Raw genomic sequence first — 13,356 nt, 5'->3', positions numbered from 1 at the left:
AAGCTGTCCTGGGACAAAGGCCAAGAGTGTGTGAAAGACAAAGCATTAGTCTAGAGATAGTGTTAATAGCAGAATAATGAGCAGCTCTGACTACATGAAAAGCAGGCACATGGTTTTAAAAATAAAATATTAAAAAAAGGCCAGTCATGCTCTGAAATTATTGAACTCAATGTCCAGTCCGCAAGGCTGTAGAGTGCCTAATCGAAAGATCAGGTGCTGCTCCTCACTTGCGTTGATGTCCACTGGAACAGGCCAAAGACAGAAATGTGGGCTTGAGAGCGTGGGGGAGTGTTGAAATGGCAAACAACCGGAAGCTCGGGGTCATGCTTTCGGACTGAGCAGAGATATTCTGCAAAGCGGTCACCCAGTCTGCGTTTGGTCTCCCCAATGTAGAGGAGACTCCATTGTGAGCAGCGAATAGAGTATACTAAATTGAAAGAAGTACAAGTAAATCGCTGCTTCACCTGTAAGGAGTGTTTGGGGCCTTGGATAGTGAGGAGAGAGGAGATAAATGTGCAGGTATTACACCACCTGCGATTACTGGGGAAGGTGCTGTGGGAAGGGGACGAAATGTCGGGGGTAATGAAGGAATGGACCAGAGTGTCGCGGAGTGAATGATCCCTTCGGAATGGGGAGGGGAAGATGCGTTTGGTGGTCGAAATGGTGGAGAATGATCCTCTGGATGTGGAGGTTGGTGGGGTGGAAAGCGAGGGCAAGGGGAACCCTGTCGCTTTTGGAAAAAAGTTGAGGAAAAAGGAAGAGATATCCGAAGCGCTCGTGTGGAAGGTTGCATCATCAGAGCAGATGTGTCGGAGATGGAGAAACTGGGAGAATGGACTGGAGTCCTGAGAGGAGGCAGGGTGTGAAGAAGTGTAGTCGAGGTAGCTCTGGGAGTCGGTGGGCTTACAATGAATGTTAATGGACAGCTTATCCCCAGAGATGGAGGCACAAAAGTCGAGGAGGGGAAGTGTTGGAGATGGACCATGTAAAGGTGAGAAGGACGGAAATTGGAAGCAAACATCTGTCTATATCGGCCTTAAATATATTACGTGATGGCACATTCACAACCTGCTGGGGTAGAGAATTCCAAAGATTCACAACCCTTTAAGTGAAGTAATTTCTCGTTGTCTCAGTCCTAAATGATCACGCTGAGACTGTGACCCCATGTTCCAGATTCCCCAGTCAGGGGAAACGACCTCTGTGTCTACCCTGGCAAACCCCTTCAGAATCTTGTATGTTTCAATGAGACCTAATCTTGTTCTTCTAAACTCCAGAGAGTATAGGCCCAATTTACTCAGCCTTTCATCATAGGACAACTCTCTTATCCTAGGAACTAATCTTGTGTACCTTTGCTGTATTGCCTCTAATGCTAATACATCCTTCCTTAAATATGGAGACCAAAACCGTATTCCTGGTGTGGTCTGACCAAAGCCCCATACAATTATAGCAAGCCTTCTTTCTTCTTGTACTCCAATCCCTTTGCAATAAAGGCCAACTTGCCATTTACCTTCCAAACTGATTTCTGTACCTGCATGCGAACTTTGTGTTCCTTGTACGAGTACACCCAAGTCCATCATCAACATACACAAGTTTCACCCCTTTTTAAAAAAAAATTCTGCTTTGCTCTGTTTAGGACCGAAGTGAATAACCTCACATTTGCCCACATTATACTTCATCTGCCACCTTGTTGCCCACTTAACCTGTCTATATCTCTTTGCAACCTCCTTGCGTCCTCCTCACAGCTTGTATTCCCACCTAGCTTTGTATCATCAGCAAACTTAGATGCATTACTCTTGGTCTTTTTGTCTGTCATTAATATAGATTGTAAATAGCTGAGGTCCCAGCACTGATCTTTGCAGCACTCCACTGGTCACAGCCTGTCAACTTGAAAATGCCTCATTTATCCCTACTCTCTGCTTCCTTTCCATAGTCAGTAAAACGATGATGCTTGTCTACAAATTTACCATAACCACAAAAATTGAGTGGTAAGTTTGAAAAAAAAACTTATCTAATGGAACCACATAATAACAGTAACTACACATCAAACATCACTTAATTGCATGTGAAGCGATTTGGGACATCCGAGACTCTATATAAATGCAAGCTCTATTTTAAGCTTTTTATCTTTCTCGGAAAGAAACTTGCCTTTATATAGCATTTTCACTTCAGACCTCAGGACATTTCCAAGTGCTTTACAGCTGATATAACACTTCTGAGGTGTAGTTACTGACATAATGGAGTGAAACGTGGCAGCCAATTGGCGCACAGCAAGCTGCCACAAACAGCCATGCAGTTGCACAAGGTGTGGTTGGTGGGGAATTCTGTGCCAATCGATGCTGAAACAAAGTCAGTAAAACTTTTAAAAAGCTAATCAGTTGCTTGAAAAATAGTGAAAGGGACAAAAAGTGAAATTAAACTAAGTGGTAGTTGAGGAGAAAAGCTCCAGAAGAGAATACTGTTAGGCCGATGATTCTATGAGTATTAAAAATGTTGCGTAATATCTGAACAGCAAAAGCATTTGCCTTTAGATACCCTTACATAGAGTCATAGAGAGATACAGCACTGAAACAGGCCCTTCGCCCCACCAAGTCTGTGCTGACCAACAACCACCCACTTATACTAATCCTACATTAATCCCATATTCCCTACCACATCCCCACCATTCTCCTACCACCTACCTAACTCGTTTCAAAAAATGGGACGTCAAATTCCTGAAATTCAGCTAGCAATGCAAAGCAGAAATAATTTGTTAGTATCTCTACCTAGTTGTATTTAGTGATTTTAAACAGCTTGGGATGTCACTGTTTAGAAACTGCAAGGCTTGAACTATTTCTACAGTACGAAGCTGGAAACAACTTGCATTAGAGTGCCTTTCATGTCCTAAAGGCTTAAAAGAAAGATTGTTCTCAGGGTTTGAGTGTCATTGGCATGGCCCAGCATTTACTGCCCATCCCTAGATGCCCTGAGTAGTTGGTGGGCTTTCTCCTGAACCACTGCAGTTTCTGTGCTGATGCCATTCCCACAGGCTACTGACCCAGTGATGTTGAAGGATTGGTGCAAGTTAGGAAGGTTCTTTTATTCATTCATTCTCAGGATGTTGGCTTTGTTGGTGAGGCTGGCATATTGTCCATCTGTTGTTGATGCTTGGTCTTTTTCTTGAACCACCAGTCGGTGTAATTCACATCCCCCCCCCCCCCCCCCCCCACCCCACCCTCCCCTTCGATTTCTCTCCTCCTTTCCTAATGTTGTTGACTCCCATTGAAGTGTGGTGTCCATAAGTGTCACCAGTCCTTTGAATCATGTATTCCTGAAGGGCACCACAGCCCAATGCACTCTTCCCATGATCACTTAGCAGAAATGATGGAAGATGTTCCTCTAATTGTAGCATCCCAACTAACTCGAGCACAGAGCAGAAATTTAACGACAACCTTCTGACACCTAAAGCTTCATGCTACACCAAATCATGAATTTATCTGTTAACCTATTGAGGGAGCTGGAGAGGTTTACTTCAGTATGTTAATAAACCATCGCAAGCGACTTTGAACAAGTAGTGGTCCTATAACACATAAGTGACTGAATATTGCTATGTGCTGGTTTGAGAGCAAATGAGTGATGCTCATCACACTTCAACTACCTCTCTGTGTCAGTATGATTCACATTTCAAACTCATGAAACATAATCCAGTCTCTCTCCCACTGCATCTGTGTTCCCAAGAATAGATATGTTAATTATGAAGGGTAGTCACTCTTCATATTACATATAGTCTTAATTAGTAAATCACATGGAAGGTTTTGTTATTTTACAGGCGGCACAAACAAGTATTGAATGGATGTCAGCTTCACAAATCTAATGCCACCAACACTGGTTAAAGGCAATTTTCAATCAGTCACAAAAGCAAGAAAAATTTCAATGACAATGCTGCTGACATTTTTTGGTTCCATCAACATCTAAACATACAACAATAAACTTAGTAACTGGGCAGCTTTCGAATTTCAAAACTATTTGCAGCTGCTACAATATTTTCACCGCAGTTGCATTAACTGGTTAAGATCTATCATGCCATGAGTAGTCAAGACCTTAAGAGTTTGCATATATTTAATGTTTTTTTAATGAGCTCAAAACACCCCAATGTGTTTCACTGTAAATTACTTTTTGAAGTGCAGTCACTGTTGTAGGAAACGCAGCAGCCAATTTGTACACAGCAAGCTCCCATAAACAGCAACCAGATAAAATCAGATTACCGGCACAGACACAGTGGGCCAAGTGACCTCTTCCTGTGCCGTAAACTTGCTGTGATTCTATGATTCATCTATTTGTGATGTTTTGGATAAATATTTATTAAGATACTGGGGAGAACTCCCCTGCTCTCTTAACAGTGCCTTGGGATTGTTCTAGCCACCTGAGAGGGCAGATGGCTTAATGTCTTATTCAAATGACAGCGCCTCCACAACATTCAAATGACACCACCAGCACAATCAGAGTCGCAATGCTGTAATGAAACATCAGCCTAGATCATGTGCTCAAGCCTCTGGAGTGAGGCCTGAACCACAACCTTCTGACTCAGAGGCAAAAGCATAACCAGGGAGCCAAGGCCAAATAATTAACCAAAATATTTAATTCTTCATTATTTCTTCAAAACACTGCCGCAAACTGAGGAACTCAATGGATACAATCTTCTCTGCAAGCAAAGAAAAGCTTGGATAGTTGAAGTTAGAATGGGATGGTGCATCTCATTTTACTTTGCAGAGTGTAAAAAAAAATTGTTCTCCAGACGTGTACAGTGTTAAGGAGGAAATAGTGTTTGACACATTTTTATTTGTGTTTTTTGAGGATGTAACTAGTACAGTAGATAAAGGAGAACCAGTAGATGTTGTGTACTTGGGTTTCCAAAACTCATTCAATAAGATGTCACACGAAAAGTTAATACACAAGATAAGGGCTCATGGAGTTAGGGGTAATATATTAGCATGGATAGAGAATTGATTAACAGACAGCAAGCAGAGAGTAGGGATACATGGGGCATTTTCAAGTTAGAGTGCCATAAGGATCAGTGCTGGGGCCTCAGCTATTTACAATCTATATTAATGACTGAGATGAGACAGAGTAATTTATCTAAGTTTGCTGATACAAAGCTAGGTGGGAATGCAAGCTGGGAGGATGACACAAAGAGGCTGCAAAGCGATATATACAGGTTAAGTGAGTAGGTGGCAGATGGAGTATAATGTGGGGAAGTGTGAGGTTATTCACTTCGGTACCAAGAATAGAAAAGCAGAATATTTTTTAAAAGGCGTAAAACTTGTTAATGTTGATGCTCAGAGGGACTTGGGTGTACTTGTACAAGCAACACAAAGTTAACAAGCAGGTACAGCAAGTAATTAGGAAGGCAGGTGGCATGTTGGCCTATATTGCAAGGGAATTGGAACACAAAAATAAGGAAGTCTTGCTACAATTGTATGGGGCTTTGGTGAGACCACACCAGGAATATTGTTTTGGTCTCCATATTTAAGGAAGGAAAGATTTCCATTGGAAGCAATACTACAAAGGTTCATTAGATTAGTTCCTAGGCTAAGAAGATTGTCCTATGATAGGCTGAGTAAATTGGGCCTATACTGTCTGGAGTTTAGAAGAACAAGACTAGGTCTCATTGAAACATACAAGATTCTGAAGGGGTTTGACAGGATAGACACTGACACGTCATTTCCCCTGACTTGGGAATCTAAAACATAGGAGCACAGTCTCAAGATAAGGGGATGATCATTTAGGACTGAGACGAGGAAAAATTTCTTCACTCTAAAGGTTGTCAATGTTAGGAATTCCCCAACCCAAAGGGTTGCGGATGCTCCATCGCTGAGTATATTTAAGGCTGAGACACAAATTCTTGGTGTCTTAGGGAATCAAGGGATAAGGGGAGTGGGTGGGAAAAAGTTGAGTTTAAGCCCAAAATCAGCCATGATCATATTGAATGGCGGAGCAGGCTTGAGGGGCGTACGGTCCACTGCTGCTCCTATTTCTTGTGTTCCTATGTTCTTATGGAAACTATTTCACTCTTTACTCAGTCCAAAATGATTATTGAGTTTTAAAGCTTCGATCAGATCCCCTCTACCTTTTTAGCTATAGTGAGAAAAAGACCCAAGTTCTCGATTATCTTTGTAACTGTGACCTCCTTATCCCTGGTCACATCCTGGAGCATTTCCTGTAATTTGTTTTATTACTTGCTGCATCTTCCTCCTAGCTGATCCTGCCCGAGTGCATGAAGCTGCTTCCTGTATACCTGAACTGTGTGTTGAAGAGTGATGTTCTCCAGCCTGGAGCAGAGGTCTCCACTGACGATCGCGCCTATATCCGTCAGCTCGTCACGTCCATGGATGTAGCAGAAACCAACGTGTTCTTCTACCCTAGGCTTTTACCTGTGGTAAGTTGTCAATTCATGTGTTAATTTAGAAACTGCAATAAAGCACAAATTTAAATTTAGAAGATAATCTCCAGCATGTACCATCAAAAAGTGATATTCTGCCTGAGTGTGTCAAGCAAGCATTCTTTTGCTTTTCCTGTAACTCAATTGAAGCAGGGAGTTTTAGTTTAGGAAAGAGATTTAAAAACTGAAAATGCTGCTGTGATGTTGAGAATGGGACAGGAGTGAAAATGACCAGCAAGATTAGGATGTCCTGATTTAAATTGAGAAAAGTTGAGGGGAGCCTGTTCCCCGTTAGCTCTTGAATACTGTATTTGAGTTCAGAATTAGAGGTATTGCAAAGAGGTATCCTGGTCTAAATTACCCTCGACTTGATCCTGAGTGCAGATAAAAACAGAATATGCAGGTGAAAATCTTTGGGTCCTTTCCAGTGAAGGGCACACAACCAAAATGGCTTTATCTTTCACAGATGCTGATTGCCCAGCTGTGTATTTCCAGCATTTTCTGTTTTTCCTTTTTTATATTCCTGAGAGCAAGCTGACTTGTATAATAATAGGACCATTCAGATTTGGCAACGTGAGCATTTTTAATGTAGGTACACTAAGCAATTTATTGTCTCAGTCCAGAGCTTTGATCAGATAATCTAGGCGAATACTCCAAGGGAGTGCTGCACTGTCGGAGATGTTGACACGATGTCCTGTCTGCCCCCTGCTGGAGGTAAAAGATCACATTGTTAGAAAAGCCAGGGAGTTCTCCCTTTGTCCTGGCCAATATTTATCCCTCAACTAACACTATTTAAAAATAATTGTGAAAAAACTGGTCATTATCAGAGTGCTGTTCGTGGGAGCTTACTATGCGCAAATTGGCTGCCGCATTTCATGCATTTCAACACTGACTGCACTTCAAAAGTAATTCATTGGCTTTCATATGCCCTGAAGTCGTGGAAGGTGCCGCATAAATCAAGTTCATTTCCTCTGTATAGTTAGTGGAAACTGTCCTCCACATCAAGCTGTTAATGTATCTTTGCTGATAAATGAATATTCTGACAATCTTTTATTTGAGGAGAAAAGCCTTTATTGTGACCTGGATGCTTGTTTTCTCTCTCATTAGCACAAAATGGATGTTGATACTGATGATTTTCCAGTGGCCATTCGTTGCTCAGAGGAGCGATTATCGAAAGGTGGAATCTACCTTTTGGAGAATGGATTGAACCTCTTCATATGGGTGGGAATGAATACACAGCACGATCTGATCCAGAGCATCTTTAATGTGCAGTCGTTTGGGCAGATTGACTCTGCACTGGTGAGTTTCAGATGATAGCGAGTCCTGCAATTAATCACATTTTGTCCTTGAGTTATGATTCATAACAAAGGTTTTAGACTTTGAATCAGAAGTAACTGAATGTAGCATTTGTGCTTCTGCGCATAATAGTTTGAGGTGAAGCGTTGAATTGTTCTTAATCTGATCATTTTCTTGATGGAAGTTTGAAACATTGACACAAACCTTGTTTGTAAATTTCCTTATTGTAGATGTTCAGTGCAATGTGCTATAGACAGGTTTTACTGTGAAACAGGTTATGGCGAAGACTGTCTAATATTTCAAGGCTTTTCCAGTATATTATGAGCTTTTACACCTTGGAGTTTGTCATTAACAGATCCACAACCCGAAATTTGACATTTCCCAGACTGTGTTGCTGCAGATGCTTATAACCATGCAGCTGTTTTTAACATGCCGTTTGCACAACTGCAGCATTGATGTGAAGTAACAGAGCGCTGAACCAATCATGGTGTTATTCCAATGTCATGACCTGGCCTGATTCTGGAGCAAAGCAGAGTTAGATTTACAGTACAACTTCAGCATTGAAGTGTATTGAAACTGCTTTGCACTGACGTTACATTGTGTGCAAATAGTTGGTTTTGTAACAGAACAGAATATAACCAATTTTAGTCCCAGCATTGTGTTGATGAACTTAGTTTCTGAATAATATTAAATATTAGAAAGCAGAGAATAAGTATGAGCAGCAGCAGTGTCCACTAATTGTTTTTTTTAAAATAGTAGAATCATAGAAACTAGGAGCAGGAGTAGGCCATTCGGCCTGTTGAGCCTGCTCCGCCATTCAAATAGATCATGGCTAATCATCTACCTCTCTGCTATTTTTCCCCACTATCCCAATATCCCTTCATGTCATTAGTATCCAGAAATCTATTGATTTCTGTCTTGAACATGGTTAATGGTTGAGCTTTCACAGTCTTCTGGGGTGGAGAATTCCACAGATTCGCCACCCTCTGAGTCAAGAAGTTCCTCCTCGTCTCAGTCTTAAATGGCCTGCCCCTTATTCTGAGACTGTCGCCCCTGGTTCTAGACTCACCAGCCAGAGGAAACATCCTATCCACATCTACCCTGTCACACCCTGTAAGAATTTTGTAAGTTTCAATGAGATCACCTCTCATTCTTCAAAACTCTTGAGAATACAGGCCCAGTTTCTGAAATCTGTCCTCATAAAAGATAAGAGTAGGTGTATAAACCAGTAAAAGCTGTGACAAATTAACATGGTTACATGAATTTCCTAGTGATACATTCAGTAACTCCATTGCTGAGTTCAATGTGCGTTCTGTTTTTTTTGTACAGATGCTAGCTGTCTGATTTTTGGCTTTCATTACATTTTCAGGCTGCTCTGCCAATGCTGGATAATCCATACTCCAAAAAGTTACGGTCCATGGTTGATATGATTCGTGCTCAAAGACCAAGGTTTATGAAGGTAAAAGTGTGAGGTCCAGTATTTCGTAGTTACTGTTGCCATGTTGATCCTTTGATGTGTTCTTTCAGATTGTCCTATGGTCATTATGGTTTGAATAACTGGAAGGAATCACAAATCAGGGATTGAAAGATTGAGGTGACTCGAGCCATGTCTAGACTTTCATGGATTGTACTCATCAGCTTCTGAACTTCAAGATGCCAGAATTACTTCATAGTCTGTCACTTGTAACTTTGCTATTGGAATATCTGTCTGCCAGTTAAGAGCAGAGCCATATTTTGCCCTCCAATATTTGTCTGTCCCAAATGGATCTTGTATATCAGCTCCTGGGCAGGCAGTCTGCCCCCAAATCTCCCCCGTGCCCTGTCTGGCCATCAGCAGATGTGCTGATGACTTGGACACAAGCATCTCTGTCTGTCTCTGCTGGGCACCATTCATGTCACAAACTGAGTGGAGGGAGTGATCAGACCCGCCATTAGGTACTTTCTCCATTCTGCAGCATCACTATGATGTCCATCAGTAGATTTTATAAAGTATTTGGGTGGAGTGCTTTGAGACATTATTACAGCATGACAAAACACTTCAAATGTAAGTGTTGTGACTAGTAGAAGTCACCCAGTATGCAGAAAGATATGAACAATTACAACAGTATTTGTATTATCATGGAGCAATGTCATATTGTACGATGAAGCTCCCTATTCCCTGTTTTAGTTGATTTCAGTGCCTTTCATATTAACTAACATGAAGTGTAGGTGAGACAACCATTCTGGCAATGCTTTAAGGAGCTAGAGGTTGCTGGCTGACCTTGTTCTCAATCGGAAGAATCTCCAAAGAAAAGTTAGTGGTGTGATCCATTTCGCGTGGTGCTGTTGCAAACTAGCTCTCCAGTTCAGCAGGGTTTCTCTGCCTTGAGAGCTGGAGCTGTTCTGTCACATCGCCAACAGCTGTGCAATGACGAATCTTAAGAGTGACTAAAATTAATACATTCTGTTTCCTCCAAGTACCATAAGAACAAGTCAGAAATGAAGGCTAACACTTGAGGGTAGTATTGACAGAGTGCTGCATTATCAGCCAAGATGTTAAAGCAAGACCCAGTCTATATTCTCAAGTGGATGTAAATCATCCCATGGTGCTATTCAAAGAGCAAGGAGTTCTCCCAGTCTCCTGGCCAACATTTATCCCTCAACCAGCCTCACCAAAACACATTCATTTATTGCATTTGCTTCTGTGGGACCTTGCTGTGCACAAATCTTCTGCTGTATTTTGCTGCATAACTGTGATTACTCTTTAAAATGAATCCAGTAGTTATAAAGTGCTTTGGGATGTCCCAAGGACGTGATTTAAGCATTGTCTAAATGCCAGATCGACCTTTCTAATCATCAGCTTCTCCTTGCAGCTTATGATCGTGAAGCAAGACGACAAGATGGAGTTGCTCTTCAAGCACTTTCTCATGGAGGATAAGAGTGTGAACAGTGGAGCTTCATACGTGGACTTTCTGTGCCACATGCACAAAGAGATCAGACAGCTACTCAGCTAAACTGGGGAAGTGGGATGGGGTTGGGAGGGGCAGGGCTGTTTACAAGAAAGGAGCTGCTTTCCAATGGGCCTAACAATCTTGAGGTGTAACCAAGGGTCCTGTCTGTCAGCAGCTGTCACAAAGGCAGAATGGGCGTGTGGCTAACCTGTTAATACTGATGTAATGTAAGGAATTAATAGTACAGTATAATGTATATGATTTAGAATCTTATATGAAAGCTATCTTTTCAACACTGGTATTGCTGTGTTCCTTGTGTATGAGGAGATGAGCAGAGGAATGCACTGCGTGTGGTTGAATGTATGAAAGAGGAAGCTCATGATACACAAGCTTTCAAGTCAAAATAAATTGAACAAAATCCAGTTTGTGGCTTTGCTAACATGGTTCGACTTTCTGGAAATTATTTTTATATACATCTAAAGTAATCATTTCATGTTGTACAACAGCCTTTTTTTTCCCCGTTCTGTCTGTTAATTAGGTCTTGAAATGTGAATAGGTTTGTGAATGAAAATAAGTTATCTATTCACTCTACTTGTGTGAATGCTTAACATTTCTGTTGATTAAATTCCCTGCTCTACTTTACTCCCTTGCAGATTCTTGGTGAAAACTTAGGACTTACAGGAAGGGCTTTGGTGGGGGGGGATGGGAGAAGTTTTTTAAACATTTGCAAAATGTCAGTATTTTTGTGTTTCAGGTTTTATTAGCTGATCAGAGGAGGGAGCGTGTAGCAGAGGCATTCTCAAACTGCCCTGTTCAAAGTTACTGATTACCTCTTCTGTCCCACACCATAGATTCCTGGCATTATCCAACTAAACGCATTAAACCAGAGAAAGAATGACGTAACTTAATCCTTCCTTGTGTCATCAGCCTTGTGTTCTGATTGTGATGGCAAGACTTTGGGAGATGGGATTTGATGCCACCCTTGAAGGAAGGAGTACATTACTGCTATTGTATCCAATACAAGTGAGATGATCAGAGGTGATCCAGAGTCATTATGCACATTTCCTTCATGTAGCCTTCTTTTCCGCCTCTCCCCCCAATAAACTTTGTATCTGCCAATTCAGATTTACTGGATTGGATTTCCATGCTGATTTTTGCAGCCTGCTGTAAAAGAAAAACAATGTGCTGTTGTAAACGGGACATTCATTTTTGATGCAATAAATACATTTCTTTCCAAAAGTCGTCTCAGATCTGCACTCCAGTTTATATTTCAGTCTTAGCATAGCAGTGTATCTGTAGTGAAGAGATTAACATTTATCTGGCAGTGTGGTGACTTCATTCTTGAATGGAATACATGTTCATTAAATGGTCTAATCTAGAGCTTTGGTTAGAGTTGTGGCACTGCAGTTATCACAGCAGAGTGTGGAGGCCTACCGATATAATCAAGGATATGGGCAGATCCATTTCTAAATCCATCAAATCCTTGGTGATCTGTTGCTTTAAAATGAACATATCCTGGTATGCTGCATTATGATGAGGGACACATTCATAAATTTGAGCAGGACATAACTTTTCTGAGATTTAAACTAAAAAAAAAATGGTATTTGATATTTTTTCCTGATATTCTTTCTGTAAGTTTCCTGCTCGATTCCAAGTATGACAGACAATCTCATCCAAATTGCCACCCTCAGCTGGTATGAATAGTGTTGCACTTTGAATTGTAGGGGTATGAGTGTGTACTTGCCAATTCCTACCCATCTCCAAATTTCCAGTTTTATCATTGGCTAGTGGGGTGAAGGAAGTAAAACCAACTTCAGAAAAAGCGCATTGCTTTCGGAAACCCGTTACACGTTGCAAGATACCTGCTCTCAGTGTTCTGGCAGAACTGTGCAGAAAAGGGATTCAAATGTTTATACAATGTTGTTTCCGAGGAATGTCATAGTATAGTAATCTGCTTCCTGCATGTGCTGGTCTTGGGTTTCTTGTGATTGAGTACAGTAACTGGCCCTCTTGTAAATCTGAACATTTTGTGTGATGCATATTAATGTATCAAACTGTTGCACACAGCCCAGTCGGATGAATGTTTTTCCTTGCAGTTACTCCTGCACTACTTCACGTTTTGGATTCTTCCTCTGGTAAAGGATGGCCTTGGAGGTCTACATGCACTTCCCAGCAGCAGTTTACAGAACCTGGAAGACAGTTTACCCAGCTATCCACCCATGTGATCAGGAATGGTGTTTGGGAATAAGTGGGGGGAAAAGCCCTAAAAACGTGTAAGCATCAAAATGAGGACTTGAGCAACTGACTGCTTCGTTCTTTAGATCAAGTCAGCACTCCAGATGTGTGGCTGCTGGCCATGAATCTTTTACTGAAGCTGCTAGTCACAGGCCAAGAGTCGCAAGCCAAATGTGCCCACAGCCATGGCATTAAAAATCTTCAGTCTGCAACTTCATCCTGCTGATAAAGGCTTACATCCCATTAGTTTTTTTGTCAACTTTTCAGCATTATAATTCTCATGCTTACGTGTAGTGGCGGGATTTTTCCATGTAAACTTGTATTTTAATATACTGGTTGCAGAAATACATTATAGTCATGGAAAAATGAGTAACTGATTCCAGTAATCCTAGTGATTACCCCCCACCCCCCAACCACCTGATTGCTGCGACTTTGAGTGTTAAGTGGGCACAGACTATGCTATGTGCTGAATAGAAGGCA

The 13,356-nt window shown here is 41.4% G+C and overlaps 1 protein-coding gene across 1 annotated transcript in view; it reads left to right on the top strand.

Moving 5' to 3' along the window:
- Nucleotides 1-11,880, top strand: part of LOC137355391 (protein transport protein Sec24C-like) — an 83,166-nt gene extending 71,286 nt beyond the window's left edge. The window contains 4 exon segments of the mRNA XM_068020392.1: nt 6,233-6,412; nt 7,523-7,714; nt 9,081-9,170; nt 10,564-11,880. Coding sequence (XP_067876493.1) covers nt 6,233-6,412; nt 7,523-7,714; nt 9,081-9,170; nt 10,564-10,704 — 603 coding nt within the window. The 3' untranslated portion in view covers nt 10,705-11,880.
- The last annotated feature ends 1,476 nt before the right edge of the window (nt 11,881-13,356 follow it).

The sequence above is a fragment of the Heterodontus francisci genome, chromosome 42 (genome assembly GCF_036365525.1).
Source record: "Heterodontus francisci isolate sHetFra1 chromosome 42, sHetFra1.hap1, whole genome shotgun sequence".
Classification (NCBI taxonomy): domain Eukaryota; kingdom Metazoa; phylum Chordata; class Chondrichthyes; order Heterodontiformes; family Heterodontidae; genus Heterodontus; species Heterodontus francisci.
Note: the sequence above shows the minus strand (reverse complement) of the source record. Positions and strands in the feature narration are given on the sequence as shown.